This window comes from Plectropomus leopardus, chromosome 6 (genome assembly GCF_026936395.1).
Source record: "Plectropomus leopardus strain MGB_pleo_1.0 chromosome 6, ASM2693639v1, whole genome shotgun sequence".
Lineage (NCBI taxonomy): Eukaryota > Metazoa > Chordata > Actinopteri > Perciformes > Serranidae > Plectropomus > Plectropomus leopardus.
This window is the reverse complement of record NC_142181.1, coordinates 1,035,494-1,062,486: the sequence shown is the minus strand read 5'-3', so window position 1 is coordinate 1,062,486 and position 26,993 is coordinate 1,035,494. Positions and strand designations below refer to the sequence as shown.

The window sequence follows — 26,993 nt, the reverse complement described above, 5'->3', positions numbered from 1 at the left end:
TGAGGGGACACACATCAGTCCAACAGTCCTAACATACGGACTCTGAGGGGACACACATCAGTCCAACAGTCCTAACATACGGACTCTGAGGGGACACACATCAGTCCAGCAGGCCCAACATACTGGCTCTGAGGGGACACAGATTACACACATCAGTCCAACAGGTCTGAGAAACATTATAAAATCCTAGAAACATCCAAAAATGGTAAAAAAAAAATTCCTAAAATCACACAAACATCCTAAAATCCTTGCATGTGACACTTTGCAAAGTGCTTTGTTCTATAAATGTCTCGGTTTCCATGGTCACAAATGTTTTCCGTTATCTTTCGGTGCGATTCGAAGCTTTAGTGCCAAAGGTCAAACGAGCAAAAAAAACTTGTGGCTGTGGGGATGAAGTATTTTTTAAAAGGAAGTAATGATGGAGCGGAGAGAAAGAGGAGCAGAGGGACGTCTCTCTGTCTCTGGATCTGGACCGGGTCCAGGCCGTCTGGCTCTGATTTAGGGCTTTTATGGGAGAATCAAACAGAGCTTAGTGGATGTCGTCGTTAACTGGCCTTGTTAAAGGAACGACGTTATTACACTTCCATCTCATTAAAGGCCCGAAGCTCAGAGGGCAAAAATGAAATAAATTACAAATTAAAACACCGAAACTCGTCAATCAGGCTCACAGAGGACATCAGTCCCACATCTGACCTCTGCTGCTGCAGCATCTGTTAAACTCAGTGTAAAATGCTAAAAACCAGATGTGTCTGAAATAACCAAACAGCCACAGTGAGAAACATGAAAACAGACTGCTGGTGTGTTTTGACCTCGACCTTCGGGCTGGAAATATCCCACACCGCCCTGATTTATTTCCGTCAGGCTGGGAAAAGCGCTGACACACAATTCAGAGGAACATCAACTTCTGATTCAACAATTGCGCAACTTATTTCTGCTGTTTTTCAGAGTTCAAACACATTTTTACCGATAAATTTCCAGGACTTTTCCAGGCAAATTTTAAAGACCATAAACATTCACTGAAACAACAATCAATACTCTTCACTGGTTCTTTTTCATTATTACATTATAGCTGTTTAAAATACATATTTATTAAAAATAATAATACATTCTGAACAGAATTAGAAACAAATGTTTAATTTATTTCATTTTCCTAAAAATCACAGAAATGTCAATCAAACAAATCACGTCTTAAAATCAAAGAAATAATCCTCTAATAATAAAAAAATCATAGAAATGTCCTGAAATCCGAGAACTGTCCCAAAATCCTACAAAGATCCTAAAATCTGGCACATCCTAAAATCTTAGAAATGTCTGAAAAATCCTTAAAAGGTCCTAAAATACAAGAAACATCCTAAAATCACATAAATGTCAAAATACTTCTTTTTAATAACTATATAATAGCTTTTTAAAATACATATTAATTAAATAATAATAACAAATTCAGAACAGAATTAGAAACAAATATTTAAATATAATTCAGATTTGTTATTTATGACTTAGGAAAGAGAAATACAACTTTAAATGGTTGTATGTTATATTTATTTTTCTGCTGATTTTTAAGGATGGCATGTTTTTGTGTGGGTTTTTTTTTATTTTTGCAAATTCTTTTCTTTTTAAATTTTTGACAATTTTTCATTTGAAACTTTTTGGTGTTCGAATAAAATTGGCATTTTTTCCCTCTAAAACTCTTGGCAAATTTTGTTCTTTTAAAATGTTGTTTTTTGTTTTTAAATAACATTTTCTTACTGTAATTTTACTTTTTTTTTCTTGTTTTAACATTTTGTGTATTTTATTTTTTTAAAATTAAAAAAAAATCTTTAAAAGTTTTTGGCAATATTCTTTTCTCCTAAAAATATTGTTTTTATTTCTTTTAAGATTTTATGTGATTTTTTTCAAAAGAAAATTGGTGCTTTTTTCCTCTAAATATTATAATTGATTTATTTTTCTTAAAGTTTTGCTATTTGTTTTCTTATAAAAAACAATTTAAGAAAACTGTTAAAATTTTATAAAACAGTGATTATTTTTTCTTTCTTTGCAATTTTTAAATAAATAATTTGGGCAATTTTTTTTTCTTCAGAAATTCTTGTTGATTTTTTTTTTTTTTTTTTTAATGGCAATTTTTAAATGGCAAACCCATTCACTGTCTCATGGTTTCGGCTCAAGTCTTCAGTCTTCAGTCAGTCAGTCAGATCAGACACACGCGCACACACACACACACACACTCCTGCAGGAGGATAACGATGCTGACTGTTCAATATGTTATAATAAAAGTGATGTTTAATGTGTTTTTTAGAGAAAGGTCTCCTCCAGTGTCTCACCACATACTCCCTCATATTCTGGGTCCCCGTCCTTGTCCCTGTCCCCGTCCTTGTCCCCGTCCCCGTCCTTTTCCCCGTCCCCGTACTCATCTTGATGTTAAAGCTCAGAACCTCGAGCGTCATGTTACTTTGTTACTTAAGTGTGAGACAGTTTGAGCTCCGCTTTGTTCTCTGGATCCTGAACTCTGAAGGCTGATTAATGGAGGCTCTCTGCACCTCCTGCACTGTGTGTGTGTGTTTGTGTGTGTGTGTGTGTGTGTGTGTGTTTGTGTGTGTGTGTGTGTGTGTGTGTCTGTGTGTGTGTGTGTGTGTGTGTGTGTGTGTGTGTGTGTGTGTGTGTGTGTGTGTGTGTGTGTGTGTGTGTGTGTGTGTGTGTGTGTGTGTGTGTGTGTGTGTGTGTGTGTGTGTCTGTGTGTGTGTGTGTGTGTGTTGGTAATTGACCTGTCAGTTTTTCCTGCCCAGAGTATTAGTCTTTCTATTAAAACCTTCTCCAACATCCCTCCTCCTCCTCCTCCTCCTCCTCCTCCTCCTCCTCCTCCCTCACTATCCAGCCATCCATCTCCAGTAATACCTTCATCCTCATCCGTCTGTCCGCCCCCCAGCTCCACTGTCCCTCCTCTCCACCTCCCTGCACTCACATCCTCTGCTCTGTGACTCTCAGGCTGAGCGGCTCAGTTTTAAAAACGACACCAGCTGACTAATAAACGCGTTCGATATTCCACTGAAAATATGAGACGCAGTAAAAATGTTAATTTATATTTTCACTTGATCCAATGTGGGATCTTTGAGGCCGATACCGATTTTATGTTGGAAATATACACCGATGGTGACGGATATAGTGAATTTTTGAGCTGGAATGACAATAGATCATTTCTACGTAGATTGTGTTCTGATTTTGCACCGATATGATTATGCAGAAGTACTCAGAGGGCTGCTAAATAACGAATATAAAAATAAAATACACATCAGTGCTGTTTGGTCTTTGCTGACCATTTAAATAAAGAATAAATACAAAAAAATAAATAACTAAATTAAACATGAGTGCTGTTCAGTTTCAGTCAGTTGCTGAACATTTCTAAACCTCCGAGCATCGATTTCTGCATTTTATGGTCTGTAAAAAAGTTTTCTTATCCGCACATAGCGGAAAAAGTATACATCGATGCTGATATGCTCCAACATGTTTTTGAAAGGCTCATATCGGCCGATAATATCGGCTGACCGATAAATCGGTCGGGCTCTAATTTTCACAGTGTCTGTTTGGAAACTACAGACGTGATCATGTTTGAATAATTCTCTAAAATCATCATCAGCATACAACGGGATGATGCGTGAATATTTCCTTTAAAAACGATATCTTTGTTATGTCTTGTTTGGGTCTTTGGCTCAATGATAAAGTATTAAAGAAAAGTAATCAACTGATCACATGACATGCCTCCATTTTTCTCATATTTCATGTCTCTTATCTGAACAGAAAACAACTGTGGCAACTGTTTCAGCTATTAAATGCTATAAAATGTATTAAATACTAAATGTATGCTATGCTATTAATGCTTTTCTGCTCTCTCGATTAAAAATGTATGACGTTTCAAATGAATTCTTTCAATGAATAGCCTAAAATGATGCTATTTTTGTTACGCCGAGATCTCAAATTAATTATGTCGTTGTTATAGAAAATATTCTGTTATCTCTAAAAAAAAAGTATGACTGTATGGCAGCTTAGGGCTTCCGTACATTATGATGCAGTGAATCAGCCTGGTTTGTTTCACACGATACTGCAATTAAAAAAAATCTATTCAGTCCAGCTTGATGAGTTTTTAAACCCTGAAGGTTTGACGTCTGCAGTTTCCCCGAAGACTCAGAAATAACTGAGCGTCACATCATGAAGCTGCAGGACATTAAACACGTTTCTGTGAGCAGCAGTTTGTTGCTGCAAAAACGTTTTTTCCCCAAAGGATTCATCCACGTTTCATCTCATTTCATTCAGCTCCACCCGCCTGCCTGCTCCCCCCTCACTACATCCATCCTCACCTCCGCCTGCAGCCTCCCCCTGCAGCCTCCCCTTGCAGCCTCCCCCCTGCAGCCTCCCCCTGCAGCCTCCCCCTACAGCCTCCCCTTTGCAGCCTCCCCCTTACAGCCTCCCCTTGCAGCCTCCCCTGCAGCCTCCCCTTGCAGCCTCCCCCTGCAGCCTCCCCCTGCAGCCTCCCCCTGCAGCCTCCCCTTGCAGCCTCCCCTGCAGCCTCCCCTTACAGCCGCCCCTTTGCAGCCTCCCCTACAGCCTCCCTTGCAGCCTCCCCTGCAGCCTCCCTTGCAGCCTCCCCTGCAGCCTCCCTTGCAGCCTCCCCTGCAGCCTCCCCTGCAGCCTCCCCTTACAGCCTCCCCTTTGCAGCCTCCCTTGCAGCCTCCCCTGCAGCCTCCCCCCTCAGACAGTGTTACAAATGTCCTTCGTCTCTCTGGGACCATCCGTTCCTCGTCCCGCGGGGCCGGAGCTTCAGCTTTAATTAACCCCTCTTCTGCAGAGTTGCTCAGCATCAGCAAGTGAATTTTTTTTACCTTCCATGCAGCTCACAATGTGGAAAGTAAAAATGTTTTTAAAAAGTCCCGATTATCATATTTCATGTTTTTGATTCCCTCACAAAGACCGAACCACACAGCTGTTAGTCTGCATTTACATTAAAATGAATAAAATCAGACAGTTTCAGAGTTTAAAGAGAGCAGCCAGAGGAAACCTCTGAAAATCAGTTTTCAGCTGTTAAACTGGACTGACGTCACGACACAGTTTCCATTAACCCTCGGATTGTTAAAAAAAAACAAAAAAAGAAAAAATTTTCTTCCTCTTAATTTTTTAAGTGATTTTTCTTTTTACAATTCCTTTTTTCTTTTTAAAATTTTGTGTATTTTATTTTTTTAAAAATGACTTTTTTTTCTTAAAAGTGTTTACGCTGGCGAAAAAGCCATATTTGACAAAACTGCAGTCGATCAATCAAATTTTATTTGTATCTAATAATTTAGAAACAAACTGAATGCAATTCAATTTAGTATTCCTTTATTATTTCTATATCATCGACTTTTATTACTTAAACTGCCTTTTGAGATCTGCTGGATTTACCACTTTTACGCCTTTATTTGCTTTATTCTTTTTGACGTTTTGTTGTTTTTGTTTGACTCCTCTCGACCTTTCTCTGTTTGCCGTGTTTGTTGATGTTTATTTTAATGTTTATTTTATTATTCTGAGGTCATATATAAATAAATATTATTATTATTTATTGATTTATTTTATTAAGTGCTTCACAGTTTGATTGAAAAAAAAAAAACACCATATGAAATTAGCAAAAATAGATGTGTAATCTTCTAACGAGCTCCAATCATGACCCGGCTGTCACTCACCTGACGGCTCAGACTGACTGACGGCTGCTGTGATCCCGCCCACCAGCACCGAGAGGAAGAGGAGGCCGGAGACGAAGGACGCCCTGCAGAGGGACGGAGACACTGTTAAAGCTCTCTGTGGTCACTTCACGCTGGTTTGTTTCAGAGGAAAATGTCTCAACGTGCTCAAAGGTTTTTACAGGATTTTCCCAAAAGAGGACAAAATAAAAACTGTCAAAGTACGAATGCTGCTCTCAGGGAGGAAGTGAAGCTCCGCCTGTCCTCTCTCTGTCTCTCTGTTTGTCTGTCTCTGTCTCTCTTTCTCTCTGTCTGTCTGTCTGTCTGTCTCTGTCTGTTTCTGTTCGTCTCTCTGTCTCTGTCTGTCTCTGTCTGTTCGTCTCTCTGTCTCTGTCTGTCTCTGTCTGTTTCTGTCTCTGTCTGTCTCTCTGTCTCTGTCCGTCTCTGTCTGTTTCTGTCCATCTCTCTGTCTCTCTCTCTCTCTGTCTCTGCCTGTTTCTGTCTCTCTCTCTGTCTCTCTCTCTGTCTGTCTATCTTTCTCTTTGTCTCTGTCTGTCTTCTCTCTCTTGCTTTGTCTCTGTCTGTCTTCTCTTACTCTGTCTCAAAGGGACGGATGGAGAGACAGACGGAGAGACAAACAAAGAGACAGACAGAGAGAAAGACGGAGAGACAATGTGTCATGGAGGACGATCAGGCAGAGCGAGTGGATCCCAGGAGGGACATTCAGAAACCAGAGCTGCTCCACAACACCATCCATCACACACACACACACGCACACGCACGCACGCACGCACGCGCGCACACTCACACACACACACACACACACACACACACTGAACGGATCTCAGTAAACCCTCCTCTGTGTGTGTGTGTGTGTGTGTGTGTGAGTGAGTGTGTGTGTATTTAAGCGTGTAACACACTAACAGGTATGGAGACGACAATAACAAGCCTCGCCCCAGAGGATTCTGGGTATTTAATTACTCATTTTCAGGCGCTCGTTCACACAAACAAACACTCAGCAGTTTCCTCTGAGCGAGAGGAAATCACGTTTCACACTCGGATCATCGCTCAGCATCTTCATTCGCTGTTTTTAATTTACGACGTTTTCATCTGCTTTATGACCCGCCCACAACGCAGATTTTTAAATCTAATTTGATGTTTTTGGCTCGTTCAGTTTGTAAATGTAACACGAGGACTTTGGACTTTCGGACAAATACACACCGCTGAGGCCTCAGCGGCTGCTTCACACCGTACGGAGGCCCCTGAGGGTCAAACGGTAGAAAACAATATTGTTTTGGATTTATTTATTTATTTTTTGTGTATATAAATAATAAAAGATGAGCAAGGAATGAGTACAAAGTACAAGAACGTTACCTAAAAATAATTAATTTAAAAGAAAAATTAAAACAAAAATTTTAAAAAATGGCCAGGAAAAGTGCTTAAAAATATGATTCTGTAACAGAATTTTAAAAATGCAATTATGAAAATGATGAATATAATTTTTTTTACCCCCCGAAACATTTCTTCCCAGCTTTTTCGAAGTATTTTTTTACAATCTATTAGTTTTTGGAACATTTCTTACAAAGTGGCTCTTTGCCTTTTTCCCAAGTTTTGGAAAGAAATTGCACCAATTAGCTTACAAACTCTTTTTTTTTTTTTTTTGCTTTTTTTGTCAGTAAATGTAACACGAGGACTTTGGACTCTCAGACAAACACACACCGCTGAGGCCTCGTGCTGCTTCACACCCTACGGAGGCCCCCGGGGGTCAGATGGTAGAAAACAATATTTTGGATTGTTTTGGGCTGCAAATATTAGATAATGAAGGAAAGCCCTGATAATGAATTAAAAAAGAGAAGACATGACCCAAAAAGTAGCAGGAAATTAGTAAAAAGTATTCTAAAAAATTAAAACAAAAATCAAGAAAACAACCTGAACAAAGTGCCTAAAATAATGATTGTGTGACATCATTTTAAAAATGTAATTATGAATATATTTTTATCTTTTTTCCTCGCTATTTAAAACTAATTTTCTTCCAACATTTAATTTGTGGAATATTTCGTACCTAGTTGCTAACTGCCTTTTTCCAATGATTTTTAAAAAATGGCACGACTTACTCAGAATTCAAAGATTTAAATATTTGTAAAACGCGAGCGTGAACATGAGCGTCAGCCACTAAATTTACCCGACAAAAATAACGTGTGGTCTGCAGAAACGTACAGCGCCAACATTTATTCTGGCGACCGGGCTGCAACCTGTGTTTTCTATAATACCGATTATGCAACATGTTCCGGTATATTTCTGCAAAACTGCGTTGACTCTGCGACAGACTCGAGAGAGCCAAAGTCACCGACGTGTCTGTACTTTCTGAAGGTCGTGAAAATGATCAGCAGTCGTGTTTTTGGGCCTCCAGCTTCACTGACATCATGTGACGCTTTTGAATGTGGGCTTTTCTGGGCTCAGCCAGGTCTGGATTTTGACTAAAATCATCCAAAATTTCCTGAAGAAAAAAAAACGCTGCTCACTGAACCGCCGGAGCAGCAACCTGCAGACTGTAAACGCGGATCAATCAGCTGCAGGACAGAGCTGATCGGCTGATCAATACCAGCTTCCACTGGAGTGAGCGTGCAGACGGCCGCTGCGTTTATGTGTCTGTTCATCACAGCTGTTAGTTCACAGTCAAATAAATGAGGAGGATTTACGGCGGCGCTTCAGAAACGTCACAAATGTTCCTCCTCCTGCTCCCATGATGCTCAGCGCGGCTGCAAGGTTGAAATTTTAAGAATTTATTTAAAAATAAATTGTGCAACATGTAAATGTAAATGTGTTTTTATGTTGCATAAACTGTACAAACAACATTTCCTTTTGCTTTTCATGCTCAAAAAGGGAGTCAGAGGGATAACGCAGGAAAAATATACATTATCTAATGAAATGGATGCAGAAAAGCATTAGAACTGCATATCTGAATATAATTTAGGGACTGTTTGTTATTTATGGGGGGGGGGCATGTCAAATAGTTTTTTAAGCACTGCGGAGGGACATACAACTTTAAATGGCTTAAATTTGCATTTATTTTATTTATTTATTTATTTTTATTTTATTTTATTTTTTTTGTTGTTTATTTAAAGAAAAATAACTGGACTATTTTTTTTCATTAAAAGTTTTTTTTTTTTTTTAGGAAAAAGAGAGCTCACACACTGCAGGGCTCCAATAATCCAAATTATTTAATGCAAGACAGTGATGTTTAGAGCACACTTGCTCTTCATCAGACTCAATTTTTCTTCTTAAACTTTATTTTGGTGATTTTAAACAAACACGGTCAAATCGATGAAGATTGGCAGCATTTTCAAATATGTCATAAATATTCCTTCTCCTGCTGTAATGATGCTCAGTGCTGCTGCAGAATTTGTGAAAATGGGATAAAGTAAAATAATTGTAAATATCATATGTTATGTGAAGATCATGATGAGGATGAGGATGCTGCTGATGATGATGATGAAGAGGCAGGTGGACTGCAGTGTGTTTCTGCTGATCTCTGCAGATTCATCAAACTGATGTGATTGACTATAATCTGATTATCAGAGCGGATCGATGGAGGACACTCACTCTGCTAACAGGCAGCTGGTGAGGGGGAAAATCTTCATTTAAAAAGTCATCATGTTAAAAAAAAAGGGACCATCTTATAAACATACTGAAATTAACTTTTTGTACATTTTAAGACATTTTTACTCATATTTAGAGTCTTGTGAAAAATTCGGCTCAGATATAATTCAGCAAAAAACATTTTTCTTTCAACAAATGTGAACTTTCAAGACTGTTTTCACTGGGAGCTACTGTCAGCTGCCAAATACGGAGTATTTGGGTTTTTTGGAAATCCAGGCAAATTGTTTATTTATTAATGGGAATGCCGAAATGTATAACACATTAGCGTATTTAAAGATAATGTGTTCTTGTGCCCTTTGTTTTTACGCACTGGTGAAAAATAACCGACAAAACGATAAATTTAGCATTTTTTAACAGGAATTCCGCACGCAGGACTCCTAAATGCAAGAACCTCAAATGCAGGTCTATTTTTGGCTAACGTGTTGAAGATGTTCAGTCTTCGGGGTGATTTTCGTTTTCAAAACGACTGTCGGTGAATTAAACCACAGAAATACCTTCAAAAATCATAAAATTTAACATGACTGCAACAGCAGCACTGGCGCCGCACCAGCCTCCGCTGAGAAAACCACAAATTTAGAGAATGAAGCCCAGCGGGAGGGTGACTTACATTAGGAGGAGGTCCGGGAGGTCTGCTCGGTGTCTGCCCGGGGAGGGAGCGACCTGTCCGGCTCTTTACAGCTGAGAGGTCCCGGTGGGCGGGTCCGGTCTGTGGGGGTGCCCCGAGTGTGTGAGTGTGAGTGTGTGTGTGTGTGTGTGTGTGTGTGTGTGTGTGTGTGTGTGTGTGTGTGTGCTATGTGTGTGTGACAGTCCGGCTGCTCTCTCTCTCTCTCTCTCTCTCTCTCTCTCACACACACACACACACACACACACACACTCTCAGCCTCCGGTTGGCTCCGCAGCACCGGGAGCTCTGATGATTAACGGCCCGGTGGCAGGAGCTCGGTCACGGCAGTAAATCTCCGGGAGTAACGGGCCGGTCCCCCCCGGTGGTCCGGGAAGTCTTCCAGCGCGAGGAGCCCGTCCGTCTGTCCGTCAGGATGATAAACGCGCCCCGCGAGACCGTCACCTGTTCATTAACTAATTCATTAATTAATTAAAAGGCGGCGAAGTGTGGCAACCGTCAGCGACAGGAACCAAAACAGAGAAGCGACAGAACAACAGACGGACGGAAACGGACTCGAGCTCTCGCTCACTAAAACACGCAGAAACTGTTTCCGGTTTTAAATCTGCGTCAGAAGCGCAAAAACTGATAAAAAGCGATAAAAGTTGCGGCGGCACTGAGCGGTGTGTTTCTGTGTGCGTGTGTGTGTGTGTTTGTGTGCATTTAGGAAGTACAAGTTTCATGTATTCCGGTTGACGCTCCTCCTCCTCCTCCTCGGTTGCGACATCGATCGGAGATTTCCGCACAGCGCGAGGCGGCCAATCACAAACTGATCAAACACTAATAATCAAATATTTGTGCTGCAGAGTCTCAATAATATCCGTTACTGACACAACTACAGCTGCTGCGGAATAATCAGCAGACGAGCACATATTCAGTTTAAAGAACTTCTGTCAGAGAAATAAATAACTCAATCAATAAATTCAAAAATCCACAAATTTAATTCGCCAATAAAAAAATCATCAAAATTATTATATATTATATGTTATTATTATATATTATAATATTTTATATATTATATTATATTTTCACACCAGTATATACATATTTATAAATATCTACATGTGTTTGTTTGTGTGTTGTTTTTGCAGCATGTATTTTAGGTGTGAAAACAGAAGCACAATGCACATATTCTTATTTTTAATCACTTCTTACTTTCATATTTTTTTTTCTTCTCTGTTTTTCACATCAGAGCTGAAGTAACGTGTCTCTGTTTCCACCTGAGGATCAGTGAAGTGTTTCTGATTCCCATTTCAATCTGAAAAGTAACTAAAAATCGAAGTAAATGTGTTCAGCTACTTTGCAGCTCTGAGTATTACCACTAAAATAACATTAATATATTTAATATATTTACATGTTTGACAGTCAGTCACGTGCTCGTGTTTGCAGCTGTTTGACACGTTTTTTCCTGATGTGACGTCTCCCCCTCGTGGCCAAGAGCTTTAACTACAGGTGAAGCACAAAATAACAGATTTATTATGATGCGTTTTAGTTTGTGTTGATATCTAATACGTCATTATATGATTATATCATATATGTATTTCATACCAAAAACTCTAAATTCAGTGTGTTTAGAGCTTTAAAGAAATTAGGGATGGACAAAATTGCCACATTGAGTTAAATTATCATGATTTAAATCTGAAGTTGTGTTTTAAAATCACAGTTAAGGAGAATAAATACGTTTAAAACACACAACATTAACAAAAATAGAGCTAAACACACCCAAAATACTGTCAACATAAAAAAAAAATCAATTTAAATATAAAAGAAAAATCTAATTTTAGGATGTTAACAAGATCAAATCTGAAGTTTTAAGGCAGTTAAAGTTTATTAATGCTGTTAATTTTATAAAAACAGTATAAATGTGTGTTATTTGTGTTGTATATTAAATGTTAAATGAAGTTATATGGAGTTTACTGGTTCTTATGGAGCACCGAGTCAGAAAATCAGGTTAACATTATGTTTGTCTTTAAGCTGCTTCACAATTAAAGTCTTAAAGCTACTTCACAGTAAAAGTCTTAAAGCTCCTTCACAGTAAAAACCCTAACGATGCTCCACAATAAAAGTCTTCCAAATAAAATGTTTTCAAGTAAAAGTCCTAAAAATAAAAAATCCTCAAAAGAAAAGTCCTATAAATGCTTCACAGTAAAAGTCACAAAGTTGCTTCACAATAAAAAGTCCTGACAGTGCATCAAAATAAAAATCTTAAAACTGTTTTAAAGTAAAAGTTCCAAAACTCCTTCACAGTAAAAGTCTCGAAGCTCCTTCACAGTAAGTCTTAAAGCCCCTTCACAGTAAAAGTCTCAAAGCTCCTTCAGAGTAAAAGTCTCAAAGCTCCTTCACAGTAAGTCTTAAAGCCCCTTCACAGTAAAAGTCTTAAAGCCCCTTCACAGTAAAAGTCTCAAAGCTCCTTCAGAGTAAAAGTTTTAAAGCTCTTTCACAGTAAAAACCCTAGCGATGCTTCACAATAGTCTTACAAATAAAAATTCTTCAAGTAAAAGTCCTAAAAACAAAAAATCCTCAAAGTAAAAGTTCTATAAATGCTTCACAGTAAAAGTCACAACGTTGCTTCACAATAAAAGTCCTTAAGCTGCTCTACAGTAAGAGACTAAAAGATACTTCATAATAAAAGTCAGAACAATGCTTCCCTGAAAAAGTCCTAAAGTTGCTTCACAATAAAAGTGTTAAAGTTGCGTGTCTAAAGTCGTGTTTCTGCAGTTTCAGTGGAGCAGCTGCAGAGAGGAAGTCTGGGATTCTGTTGTGTTAATAAATGTTGATCTAAATCTACATTTGCACGTTTTCTTTGTTACTGATGATGTTATTATTTTTAGTTTCAGCTCTCCCTGAAGAACAAAGATAGATGGTGTTGTTGTCTCTGTTGCAGCTCTTCTCGTCGCTGCGATGTCAGCCGAGGGTTTTAGCAGCGGCAGAGTCGTGTTTTTGTGTCGCTCCTCGTTAAAATTGGATGAAGCTCTTAAGACATCAGGAGTCGTCTGTAAAGTGGAAAGCAGCTGCAGAGTGTATTTCTGCTGCCGGAGCAGATGCTCGCAGAGCTTTTAGCCCGTCTGTCCGACTTTGTGTTTTTCACTTTGCTGCAGGAAGAACAGAGAGCTTTTAATAAGACAGCAGCAGCCGAAACCACGAAAAACCACTTTAGACTGTGACCACAAACCGTCTCTGCTGCACTCATCGCTGCTGCTCCTCCGCTTTCTAACATCCGCCTGACCACACTAACAGGGCTTTTATTTTGAAATTGACTCTGGGAGTAACAATACACTGAGAAAAAAACACATAAGAAAACACACTGATTTTTTTATGATTAATTTTAATTGTGTTAGCTCTGCACATTAATTTCTGGCACTTTTGCTCTTTAAATAAACTAAAACTTCATTGCATTAAATCTTAATAAAAAGGAAGCGTTGAGGTTATCTGCACGCTGAATATTGAAAGCTTGTAAAACTTTCATGATAAAACATTTAACCCACTGAAACTGAGCAGATTATGTACTACCATGTTGTACTCCTTGCATTGTATTTTGTCATTTTATTCCATCTTATTTAATTTTTCTTAGCCCTTTGTTGTTGTACAGGATTGCTGAAATTGTGATGAAGAAAATAATTTATGGAATGATGAATAAAATGAGATTAGAGATATTTCTCCACGATTAAGATAAAAGATTTGAAACTTGAACTGCAATTATTGTCATTATGTATTATTATTTATCAGTTTTTATATATATTCAAATATTATATCAATACATGGGATGAGCTATGCATGATGAGAAGGAATATGATGACAATAAAAGTAAAAAATAAATAAATAAATTAGTAAAAACTACAAGAAAAAAAACCTGAAAATTATTTTTTTTAAAAAGAAAAAATAAAGAAAAACAACAAGAGAGTGACCTGGAATGAGTGCTTACAATTTATGATATTTAAAAAGAAATTTCAACATTACATGAGCTATGTAAAGTAGTAGTTAAAGGGAAAAAAAGAAAGTAGTTAAAGAACAACAAAAAAAATTAAAGTTGAAAAAAAAAACCATAAAGAAATGACCTGGAAAAAGGCTTTTCCAAACGATAATAATTTTGCAGCATAATTTTAAATATGTAATTATGATCATTATAAACATAACATTTATGTTTTAAACTGTACATGCCCCCTTAAAAATGAATAAATGAATAAATAAATGAATAAATAAATACACTGAAGTAACTCCCTACAACCTGAGGTCTGGATTTTCAAATTAAGATCAGCTGCAGTTTTATTATCATTAATAACAGAAGAAACACTCAGATCCTTTACAGGAATTAAGTAAAACTACAACAAAAACAAGAAAAAAAGGTGAAAAGACTCCACTTTGAGTAAAAGTCCAGTATTTAAAACCTCCCTGTAGTAAAAATCTGTGTGTTGCAGTATAACGTTTTTGGGTAAACTGCTGCGTTAAGACGCTCGGTCCCGATGTGGAGTGAAATTTGGGAGCTCAGTAGTGACTGCGTCTCTGAAGCAGACGTCTCAGAGTCGCGTCCCCTCGGGCCTCGTGATGTAACTCCATAGTCCTCCTAATTTACTGTTACCTCTGCTCTGCACTCCTCTCATCCCCCTCATCTTTTATTCAAGAGGAACCATTTCATTCTCAGAGTTTGACGTTTTAACATTTAACAAGCTCAACTTTAGCTTTTCTTTTACCAGCAGGGACGCTGACGTGGAGCTCACGCTTTTCAGAGGTGCGTTTCCTGCAGGAAGAAAATGGTACGAAGCGTCACTGAAGAGCTGAAAACCTGATGAAGACTCAACGTCAGCAGAGTCTGATGGCGTGACTTCGTCTGGACTTCAGCTCACTGACTTTAACTGGTGTTAACTGTTTAAATCCTCTCAAAAGACACTGAGCAGCAAGGAAGCTTGAAGAAAACAAGTTAAAAACAAAGTGTTTCACGTCACCAAACGTGGCTGTTTTGTAGCTACCGCTCGTTTTTTGTCTAGTGGGAAGTTTTTAAACTTTTCTCAGCAGCAAGAGAAGTCTGCTTTTCCAACGGACATCATGGCACAAAAGTCCAGACATTATGGGGAATCACTACTTTTCCAGTGGGGATAGTGGCCAAAAAATAAATAAATGAATAAATAAATAATACATGTTTTCATTTCTCAGTTTTTCCAGAGGGAATAATGGATTTAAAAAACACTCAAAACAAAAACAGCTGATTTTTTCATTGCAGCTTTTTCATTTTTATTGAAACATTGCCGCGTTTCCAGCAAGCAGCAAGCGCTTTTGTAGTGGTGATAGTGCCACAAAAAGTGGTTGTTTCATTCAGAAACATCGCTCCTTCTGCTGCAGGGATAGTGGCGGCAAAAGTGTTGCTTTTACTGAGACATCTTGGCTTTTTCTAAAAGCAGTTGTGGCATAAAGGTATTTGGTTTTGCATCACTACATTTCCAGCAGAAAAAACGGCAAGAAAAGCTGTTTTTTTATAGAAATGTTGCTGGCTTTCAAGCGGGAAAAGAGGCCAGAAAAGCGGATGCTGTTTACCGAGACATCACTACTTTTCAAGCAGGCAAAATGGATGAAAAGAGGTTGTTTTTCATTGCTAGAAGTAGCAAGAGAAGATGCTGCCTCATACAGAAACATCGCTGCATTTCCAGCAGGGATAAAGGCAAGAAAGGTTGTTGTTTGACAGAAACATCGCTCGTTTTCAAGCGCGGAAAGAGACGGGAAAACAAGACATTGCGAACTTTCCATCAGGAAAAGTGGCACGAAAAAGTTGTCGACATCGCTGCATTTCCAGTTACGACTGCACCCCAAAACCCCGTTTTTAAAAAAACTGAGACATGAAGTTTTTCTAACCTTAACCCAATGCTTATTGTATAACCCAATGCGTATAATGCTTCCCCACATTAACCAGAGTGTTGAAATGTAAAGTTTCAGCGTTTTCACTAAATAATAACTTTCAAATGTATCCGTGTTTTTCAGAACAATGCCTGCCGTTTTCCCGGCCGTTGGTTCAGACACTTCTCAGTAGAGATGGCAATTCGACACCGAAGATCAAACTGTTTCGAAGCGTTTCGTCACTTCCGGCTTTGGCACGTAGCTCAAGATAGGTTTCAAAACGTCATGTGACCGGTACAAACCCGGACAGATTAAATGTTCTACAGACTAACTGTAGCATAAGTCCAAAGTTATCGGTCACAGCTAATAACGATATGAAATATCTGCATATCCGACAAGAAGTCAGTCAAAAGCAGTCTGATTTGATTGACACCTGTTGAGGATTTCGGGCTGAGGAAAAGGGAGCTTACAACAAAAACAAAGACAAACGGGTGCGATGCAAACGTCTATCAGCAGATGCAAATGCAGAGTGAACATGTTTGGAAACGTTTCAAAGTTTTGAATTTGCCATCTCTACTCGCCAGTCTGACGCTGAAATGTTTGTCTAAAAAATGATTGTTAGAAGAAACAGACACATAAAACATCACAGCAGAACGTCCGGCTGAACTGAAATAATAAAAAAAATGAGGCGGACACTGAAACTTTTGTATCGTTCTTTTTTTAATTTTTCATTATCGTTTTCATCCTGCTGCGTATTTGCGATGAGGTTTCTCTAATATATGATGCGATATATGAAGGTGTCTCAGAAAAGGTGCAAACATCAGCAAACACAAAGAAAGATCGAGAGACTTCAGGCTCCACGAAGACGTTTTCGACATGGCGGCAGCGCGTCATCCTCCCGCCCCCTCTCCGTTCACCTGCGAGGGGCCGACCGGCCGCCGAAGGGCCTCCGTCGCTCGGTAATGACATCATAATCGTGTTGCGCCGGTGGACGTCGGCGGTGCTGCGAACTTCTCCATGCAACAGCAGCCGGCCGAGTCTCTTATTGTTTTTGGATAAAGTTACGGAGAGAGTGCGGCAGGTCGACTCACAGGCTCCACTTCGACCAAAACGCTGAATTTAAAGTTATTTTGACCTGAAAAGCTGTGAGCCGAGCCGCCGTCCTCTCTGAGTCACAGACTTTAACTGCAGAGCGTCCTTCGTCCTCGTTCTAAAACTGACGCCGCCTTCAGGTCACGTTTACCTCCGACACAAATTATTCACAAAAATCGAACTGTGCCGCCTTCACGTCGTGCGGAAAATCTCCGTAATTCTCGTTTTTGGACCAAACACTCAGCGGTTTGTGCTTTTCCAAACTTGTGATAATCTCTGCAGGTTCATGCAGGAACGACTTGAGAACGTCCAAATAACGTTTGTGCTTAAATCATGTTCATCAACAGCGAGATTACACAAAGACTGAGGACGGATTCAAAGCAAAAAACTTTACGCACACACGTTTAAAATACGAGCACGAAATATTGGCCTGTTTCTGTGAGAGCAGGCGAAAACTTTGAGACGTTCTCAAATGTTTCCTGCAACTTCGAAACAACAGTCACGGGTCTGTTTAAAGGGTCATTTTTTTTTTCTGTTAGAATTTTCTTTAAATATCTTAATGGCTTCATTTTCAAAACTCACTGGGTTAAACCATTTTTTAAAAATTTGTTTGACAGTTTTAACATCTTTTTTTATCGTTGTCATAATTCTTTTTTAGTGTATGATCCCAAAAAGTGTTTTTTTAAAATCTTGTACACGCTATTTAAAAAAATAATACATTTTGTCAGGACTTAAAGGGCTTTGTAGATATTTGCAAAAAAATTTAAGGAATAAAACGAACATAAGATAAATAGGAGTTTAAAGAATATTAAATTATGAAAGAGAAAAATAACTTACAATCAATACTTTCACTTTATCGGCCTTAGGAGTATTTTTATTATATAGTTTATTTTTTTCAAATGTCTGATTTAATTTTTAAAAAAATTATTTTTCTACATTTTAATAAAATGCTAAATTTGCTTTATTTATATATTTATTTTTAAATTTGTAGCTTTTCTTTTCCTCCCAAACTTTCTGGTTTTGTTTTTCAAAAATATTTTAAAAAAAATTTTAGCTCAAAGTCAAGCTTTCTGATTTCTTTTTTCCCTGTTACAGCTCATTTGTTAAATTTATTGGTATTTTTTATTTGCAAATATGAACAAAAAAAGCAAACTTATTTTAAAAAAATGTAGATGTTCTTTTTTTTCCCAATCTCAGTAATTTTTTGACACAAGACTAAAATCTTTAAATTCTTTAAATTCCAAATTCCCCGTTAAATAAAGAAAAATCGCTTTGACTTTTCGAGACTTTCTGACATGACGTGAAAGCAGCGACGCCGTTGTGTCGGTTTTTTGAGCTGATATTTAAAATCTGATTGGGCTCGCGGCCTGAAGGAGGCGTAGAAGTAGACGTGGTAGAAAGGACTCTCCTGATGCAACATTCCTGTCGAGTGTTTTGGTGTGTTGAAGCTTCACAAACATGGAAAGCGTCCACAAACATAGAGCGTCCCTTTTGGACCTGACGAGGAGACGCTGAAACGCCTCGGCGGCGAGCGTTTCTGTCCGTCTCTACAATCCTCGTGGTCCGACCCCAAAAACCCCAAACTGGAAGACTTTCTCAGAGGCAGTACGGTGGATTGTGATTGGTTCGTTTCTATCAGTCCATCAGTCCTTTAGTCCATCCATCCGTCCATCCGTCCGTCCATCCGTTTGTTACCAACAAACTACAAAAACCTCAAAAATAAAATATCCAGGCTGTGGCAGCCAATAAGAGTCGACCTCTTTGACCCCGCCCCCTGGTTTCATCACTGTAAAATGGCGGCGTTGGCGTGTTTAACAGCTGAGCATGCATCACAGTTCAGCTGTCGGGGTGAAAACACATTTCTGATTATTTTTTGTCCACATGCAAATATTATCATTTTTAATTTGCGTGACGTGAAAAAAAACAACAAAAAAAACTGCAAGCGATAACTCTGAAGTTTTTACGACTTTTATTCTGAAGGTTTCCTTCCTGCGTCGGCTGATGGGAGGCGACTGAGTTTCCCAAAAATCATCTTTGCGAGAATTTAAAAGCAACGAGTCATCCGTCTGCAGGCTGAGCTCATGTTCGTCATTTTGCTTGTTAACACACAGAAAATATTTTCTTGCTTTTTATTCGTGTCTTTTTTCCCGCTTTGTTTCCGTAATTTTTTTACCATCTGATATTCAGTCAATTTCAATATTCAACATTTTGCTTCATTGGTTGTCGAGATGTCATTTCTTGAAATATCTTCAAATGCTTCATATCCCTAAAATCTGTACAACCTGAGCTAAAAGATGCAAGGCAATAAATCATAATAGTTGATAAAATTGCTGAAATTATGTAATTAAAAAAGAATTAAAATGTTTTTAATATATTTCACAAATAAAAAAAATAATAAAAATCTTATTCCTTTTAAATGATAAACTAAATATTTCTTAACTCTCCAAAAGCTATTTGAACTTTCTTACAATATTTTAATTTTTGAGATATTCTCATTTTATGTATTCCTAGAGTATTCCTCTGACGCCACCACGTGTTTTTGGTGACGTTAAAAATGTGCAGCGAGATAAAGTCAAAGACAGAAGCCGTCGCTTGCTGATGCAAAAAGAAGGAATATTGTATATATATATATATATATATATATATTCATTTTAGATCCAGGTAGATTTAAACTGGATCATGCAACCCGACGACCTCTATCAGACACTCGTTTGAAAGGTTAAATTAACAGTTAAAAGTTATGAATCTTTTTAAATCTGGCTCTTAATCCACATCTGTTCGCATTTTTATGTCTATTTTTCTCTCAAATATTCTAAGTGCCAAATGAGTTACAATTCATAAATGTATTGGTTTATTATTATATTTTGTTTATTAGGATCTATTCATTGAGTTGTGTTTAGATTATCATCCATTTGACTTATTGTTATCTTGCTTTATTTTTAGCTTCTTTTTAATTTTTACATGTTTGAAATAAATATCTATCAATAAATAATTCTTATATATGAAAAAAAGTTACAAGTTTTGGCTGATGCTGATTTTTGCAGTGTGCAAGTAACAAAAAAAGCAAAAATTACAATATTTAAAATAAATCATATATTGTAATGTAGGTGTGACTGAACTTCCAGAGTTAACATCTGGATTTATTTCTGTGTTTTGAGCAAAAAGCACAAATCAAACTAGACTTCTGCTGATCTGAAATTTCACACAATAGAAAAAAAAAGTAATTTAAAATTCGTGCAAAGCCTCTGCAACCTAAAAAATGTTGGCACTAATGATACTCCATACATCCAGCTATAAAAACATATTTGAAAGATCATCAGGAAGGCAGTGATAGACGAGGACAGACGGGTCGTTTTAAAGTGAAACAGGAAGTGGAGGTCGACTGGTTGGTTTCTGTAAACTGGGAAACGTTTGAGACGTTTTTGGGGGAAACTCGGTCAGTGAGAGGAGTAAAGGGTCGGAGAGAGAAGAAGAAACGTACTGCAGGGCGGACAGTTGGGCAGTGCAGCGACTCGTCTGAACGTTACTCTCTGGAAAAAAAAGAAAAAATTCAGAGTTATTTTTTTAACACAACTATTTACAGAAACCTGCCGCTGTTTTTTTTTAATTAAAAAAAAATCCTTAACAAATAAAATTCATCCCGACAAAAAAAGAAGCAGCAGTTTGTCTTGACTTTCACAGCTGTGTTGAAATTTCTTTTTCTTTTTTTTTCCAGGTGCGACGGCAGCGACGCTGAGACGAGGTCGGAGTGAAACAGTTTTTTTCGGGCAGTGCTTTTCGCCTAAACGAAGCAGGGCAGTGTTCAACACGTCACCACGTCCTCCCATCAGCCGACCCCGAAAACAAGACCAGGAGCTGCGAGCCGGAGAGGACGCTGACGCACTTCATCTGACGATCAGTCTCTAAAACGCTATGAAAGGTTTTCAAAATAAGTGACTTTATTCATTTAACCCTTTGAGACCTAAAGAAAACTGTCCTGATTCATTTTAGGAAAAAAAACAATGAAAATCACGAGCAATCAGAAGAAATGATCAAAAAATTAGCAGGAAATTAGTAAAGGTTAGAAAAAGAAGGAAATTTACCAAATAAAGAAAAGTAAAACAAAAAAGAAAAAAAGGGGGTAAATGACCTAAAGTAAAGTGCTGAAAATATCTGCATCTCTGTGAATTTATTTTAAATATTTAATTATAATAAATAGGAATCTAGTTTTATTTACATTTTTCTTTAATACATTTCTAATAATTCTGTTTTTTTTAATTTTTATTTTCTTGTTACCGTTTACTGATTTCTTGCAATTTGACACTTTTCTTGCAAAGTTGCTCATTGATTTTTTCAAGGTTTTCAATTCTTGTGAAAGGTGTTAAAATGTAACACAAAAAAATGGGTTTCAAAGGGTTAATTTCATCTACAGTTGAATATTTGTTCTGTTGCGCGTTGGTGCAGCTGCAAGGAAACATTTTAGGACTTCATTACCCAGAAATCAATGATTTAAAGACTGAGCATCTCAAAAAACATCCATTTGCCTGTAACATACAGTCTACAGAAACATCCTGAAGCTTTACGCTCGGCGCTCTGCACCCGATTAACTGTGTAAATCTGTTAATGTTTTTACTTAATACGCAACTAGAATTTCCCAGCAGTGTGTTTTTATCATCAGCGTCCTCTCCGGCTGCTGGAAGCTTGGAGGCAGAAAACGTCCCGAGTCGTCCCGGTTCCCTCTGAAGTCTCCGTCATCATTACCGTGTTTCTGTCAGTGTGGATTCACTTTGCTTTTACAGCCTCGTCACCACATTCAAATGTTGCATTGTACGTTTCTGCAGACTTAAACTCGCCTCTAAACTGGCTGTTTTGCAATAAGCAGTCGCTGTGTTTTCTGCTGCGAAAAAGCCACAAAAAGCTTTCTTTTTTTTTAAACCAAGACGTCCCTGCTTTTCTCACAAAGACATAGTTGTCTTTTCTGCAAGGATAGTGGCATGAAAACTGGTTATTTATTTTTCATGACATTGCGTTTCCTGCCTGAAAAGTACCACGAAAAGCGATTTTTTTCTTCTTTAGTGAGACATCCCTGCTTCTCCAGCCAGGATAGTGTCATAAAAAGAAGTTTTCTTTTTTTTCACTAAGACAGCACTGTTTTTACCACAAAAATGTTATTTTTTAAATTCATCTATTTGTTTTTACCAAGACATCACTGTTTTTCCAGCAGAAACACAGACACAAAAAACGGTTGTTTCTTACAAAGACATTGCTTGTTTTTCGGGGGCTGGTGGCATGAAAGCACGTGTCTTCATAAAGACACTGTTGATTTTCTGCAATGATAATTTGCCGATAAGTTTTCTGACATTGCGTTTCCTGCCTGGAGGGTACCATGAATAGTATTTTTTTGTTGCTGTTTTTTTAATGAAGACATCACTGCGTTTCCAGCATTATTTTCGGCATGTTCGCTGAAAAAAGCTGTTGTTTTTTCATCACTGATCACAAAAGTGGTTGTTTATAACAGAAACATCACTGCTTTTCCAGTGATGATATTTCCAAGAAAAGTCCTTTTTTTTTTACCAACACACTGCTGTTTTTCCAGTGGGCAAAAAAAAGAAAGAAAAAAAAAAGTTGCTTTTTCATCGCTGTTTTTCTAGCAAGGATAGTTGCAAGAAAAGTAGTTATTTTTTACTGAGGCATCACTGCATTTCCAGCAAGGATAGTAGTGAGAAACATCGTTGTTTTTTATAGAAACACTGCTGCTTTTGAAGCGGGGACAGAGTCGAGAAAAACAGTTGTTTTTTAACTAAGACATCACTGAGTTCACAGCTGGGCTGGGTGGACACATCGCTGTGTCTCCTGACAGGATAGTGCCACAAAAAGAGAGCGTTTTCATTTATCTATTTATTTTTACCAAGATGTCTCTGCATTTCAGGCAGGGATAGCAGCAAAAAAGGCTGTTTTTCACAGACGATGATGCAGCCGTGACAGTGCCACAAAAACTCATTTATTTGGAGACAGCTGTGTTTCCCGCTGGGATGAGGGATGCCAGTAGCACGAAAATCAGCTCTTTTTCAGTGAGACATCACTGTGTTTCTTTCCAGGATAGCGCCACAAAAAATGGCTGTTTTTCAATGAGAACTCTTTTTTTTAAGCGGGAATAGTGACATCTAAAGAGGTGGTTTTCACACGGAAACATCACTGTTTTCCCAGCAGCGATGGTGCCGAAAGCGGTTGTTTTTCATAGAGATAATGTTGCATTTTCAGCCATGGCAGTGCCATGAAAAACGGTTGTTTTTTTTACGGAGATATGACTGCACGTCCAGCCAGGAAAGTGCCATGAAAAGCACTTTTTAATTTTTTTTTACTGAGACGTTAGTGTGTTTCTCGCAGGGAAAGTGCCACAAAAAGAGACTATTTTCACCAAAACATTGCTGCGTTTCCAGAGATGTTAGCTGCATGAAATGCCAAAAATAATAGTTCCCTAACCATAAGTGCTTTTCGTGCCTGAACTTCAGCGCGTTGTTGAAATTGAAAGCTTTAACGTATCCGCAGCATTATAAGATTTAAATGTAACATGTCTCTGCTTTGCAGAAATGTACAATGCCAACATTTTTCTGAAGATTGTGTTGAACAGAAACAGGAAATACTTGTTTTGTTAAAAAGATGTTGAGTGACTGCAGAGTAAAACCATTAAAAACTGACTCATCTGGGTCCTGAAGAGTTAAAAATGTGTGTTTTTTTTGGCATGAAGGTCCATAATCAACAATCGAAAAACAACCTGAGCAAGAAACAATATCTGAATCGTGGAGATTTAAAGAAAACCGTTTGTTTTCGTGAACCAAAACTAACCGAAAAATTCCATCAAAAACGGCAGTTCTACTCGTCCATTAACAAAAAAAACAATCACAAAGCTGCTGTAACACGGATGTGAGGAGGGTCAGCACGCCCCCTTTTTTTAAAAAAAGTGCACCAATCAGAGCGCAGCGTGCCTGACTGCGTCACCACAACTGAAGGAACCAAAACACACAATTGTGTTCAAGAGAAGTGTGACGTCATCGATCAACACGTGAACATCCCGCCAAATATGGAGGACTGAAACCGACAAAATCAAAACTAAATAAGTAAATGAAAATGCAAAGCATGACATTTATTTAATTTTCTGTTTTATTTATCAGTTTATTCATTTTCATATTTATTCATGTATTTATTACGTTATTTATGAAGCACATTTATTTTTTACTGAAACACTTATTTATTTGTTTTTGATTTTGTCAGTTTTAGTCCTCCATATACGTATCATATTTCAGATCGTGGCGTCATATCTCAGATCTTCATATCATACGCTGAGCTTCGGTCCCGTTCAGACCGGATCACAGTTACACAACGCTGTCAGCTCTTCGTGTCTCCATAAATCATTCAGCGCTCCCAAACGTCTGCGTGGGCGTCTGTGCACTTTTTGGGAAAAATACATCATGCAATATTTCTGCCCGCCGACAAAAAACTTTCCCTCTGCGCCGACCCTGAACGCAGCACGCAGGCGGAGACGGGAGGACGCTCGTGTCCAAAGATCCCCGCAGAGTTTGACGGACTCTTCACACTCCTGCCGCTCGTTTCACAAACCGTCAGATCTGATCTGAGGTGCAGCCGCTTCGCTCAGCGGAGAGAAATCATCCGTCAGAGTCTGACTCAAACCTTCACGGCGCTTTCACCTCCGAGATTTTAGAGTCACACACGTCGGATTTAGCAAACATCATCATCATTTCCCCCCAAAAAAGTTTTTTTGTGTTGCACTTTGCTCACATTTAAACCTCTGAAACACAGAAAATGTGTTTGTTTCTTTTTTTAAATGTAGTTAATTCTTTTGGGTCAATTCTTGTTAACTTTTTCAAAAACTCTTTCCCACTTTGTATCTAATCTAATTATTTATCTAATTATTATGAAAGGTATAATCACAGAGTTTTCTAGATTTACACTAACGCTGCATTCTTGTTTTTTCTTGTTTTTTTTTGAGGAATCTCATTCTGATTTTCTGAAATAAGCCGACTCATCCGGATGGATCATTTCTCTGCAGCTGATTTAAAGTCTTCAAGTTGATTTTTCTGGGAATTAGAAACACTGTGGATTTAAAAAACAAAGAGACAGAGGGCAACTTTCAGGGGAAAAATCCTAAAAATTTCTGAGACTGTCATGAATTTGCAAGAAAAAAGTTGGATATTTGCTGAGTTTATAAAGTTGCAAATTTCTGAGAGTCAGATATTCTCTAGTTTATAAAGTCGCAATTTTGTGCGAAAAAAAAATGGGATGTTGTTATTTGGATAAGTTCATCCTCTGCAGCATTCGTGTGCTGACGTTCATCCAAAGTGAAGCGCTGACCCCAAAAAACAAAATAACACTAGTTTTCTTTTTTTTTACCTGCAGATTTGCGACTTTCCGAGTGGAATATCCGACTTTCTTTTCTTGCAAATTTGTGACATTAATCCCGGAAATTCTGAGTGTTTTTTTGTTGCTGTTTTTTTTTTTTTTTTAAATTTTTGACTTCCTAAATCTGAAAATAGTCACATTTTTTCTCATAAATTTGTGACTTTATTAAATCAGAGAATATCCAACTTTTTTTTTTACGACATTAATCCTTTTTTTCTCACAAGTTTGCAACTTTAGAAAGTTTATAAACTTTCTAAACTTTTATTATTTTAGTATTTTTTTCTTAAATGTGCGTTTTTCCCTTAAATTCCCTCTAAAATTAACGTTTATCTCAAAAATTCTGAAATTTCCTCAGAATATTGTTTTTTTTTTTTTTTTTTTAAATGAGTTTTTTAATGTCTACACGCCGTTGAAAGAAGGAAGGAGATCAGAAAAAACCTGACGGATGATTTGAAACATGCAGGAGTGTGAAGCTGAATTAATCTGCAGAAGCTGCTGCGGAAACCAGACGAGCCAGCAGGCGGCTCTGATCCAATCACAGGCCTGCAGCAGGTCAGCTGACAGTCCGCTCCCGACACGTCAGGAAGTCCGTCCGTCCGTCGTCCCCTCTGGAGCTTTTTATCGGCAGTGTCGGCAACAAACCCCGAGAAACAAACAGGATGTGGCACGAAACAGAAACATCTTCTCTCTGATTGGACGGAGCAACATGGAGAAGAAGAAGAAGAAGAAGCGCGGCGTGACGAAAGTGCCAAAGTCTTTGCATTCATCGAGAAACGAAAGGAGGTGAAGTTTCTACATGGCTTAAAGCTTCAGAGTTCTCAGCGCTCGCTCAGCTCGGGAAACATCGGAAACGATGGCGATGGTTACGACGTGGCGATGAAGAAGAGTAGGTGTGCTCGCCTCCCGGCGCCGTCTCAGCAGGCCTTTTTGCATAAAATGTAAATCATCATCATCAACGTCCTCTTTTTTTTTCTTTTTTTCTTTTTCAAACAAGCCCCTCCCCCTCGCAAGAAGATTTTCCCCCGTTTTTTTTTTAGCTTCTTTTTTTCTTTGTTTTCGTTGTTGTCGCCGTCGTCGTGGCGGTTGTTGTTGTTGTCGTCGTCGGTGTGGTTGTTGCTGAACAGAGGGAGTGTTAAAATGGGAGTTCGCCTCCTCCTCCTCCTCCTCCTGTGGGGGGCGCTGCAGGCTATGATCCGTCCTGCTCTGTGCAGTCCTCCTGCTGCTCCTCCTGGTCCTGCATGGCCCTCCGCTCCACGCTGTTTATCGTCGGGCTCCGCGAGGACTTCAGCAGCTTCTCCTCCAGCTCGTGCAGCATCGGCTCCGTGTACATGCAGACTGCAGAGGACAGGGAGGACAGGGAGGACAGGGGGGACAGGGGGGACAGGGGGTAGAACAGCACTCTATTAACCACAGTGAGACACGTGTTATCACAGAAAACATCACAAATAAGAAAAGTCACGAAAAGTCAACCCGTCTGTTTTTTATGAGACAAATCTGAAACTTTATATTTCAGGAGGAGAGAAGAGGAGAAGAGAGAGGAGGAGAGAGGAGAGAGGAGCAGGAGAGGAGAGGAGAGGAGAGGAGGAGAGGAGAGGAGGAGGAGATGAGAGGAGGAGAAAAGAGGAGAGGAGAGAAGGAGAGGAGGAGGAGAGGAGAGGAGA

The 26,993-nt window shown here is 38.5% G+C and overlaps 2 protein-coding genes across 4 annotated transcripts in view; both read right to left on the bottom strand.

Annotated features, from left to right (window-relative positions):
• il1rap (interleukin 1 receptor accessory protein) overlaps window positions 1-10,696 on the bottom strand; it is a 30,057-nt gene extending 19,361 nt beyond the window's left edge. Inside the window, exons 1-2 of the mRNA XM_042486088.2 lie at window positions 9,967-10,696; window positions 5,703-5,785 (exon numbers count right to left, since the gene is read on the bottom strand). Coding sequence (XP_042342022.2) covers window positions 5,703-5,785; window positions 9,967-9,968 — 85 coding nt within the window. The 5' untranslated portion in view covers window positions 9,969-10,696. The remainder of the gene's footprint in view (window positions 1-5,702; window positions 5,786-9,966) is intronic.
• A 5,849-nt stretch (window positions 10,697-16,545) lies between these two features.
• LOC121942835 (fibroblast growth factor 12-like) overlaps window positions 16,546-26,993 on the bottom strand; it is a 63,639-nt gene continuing 53,191 nt past the window's right edge. For all 3 annotated transcript variants that reach the window (XM_088078440.1, XM_088078439.1, XM_088078438.1), the window contains exon 5: window positions 16,546-26,667. In XM_088078440.1, the coding sequence (XP_087934566.1) occupies window positions 26,519-26,667 (149 nt within the window). In that variant the 3' untranslated portion in view covers window positions 16,546-26,518. The remainder of the gene's footprint in view (window positions 26,668-26,993) is intronic.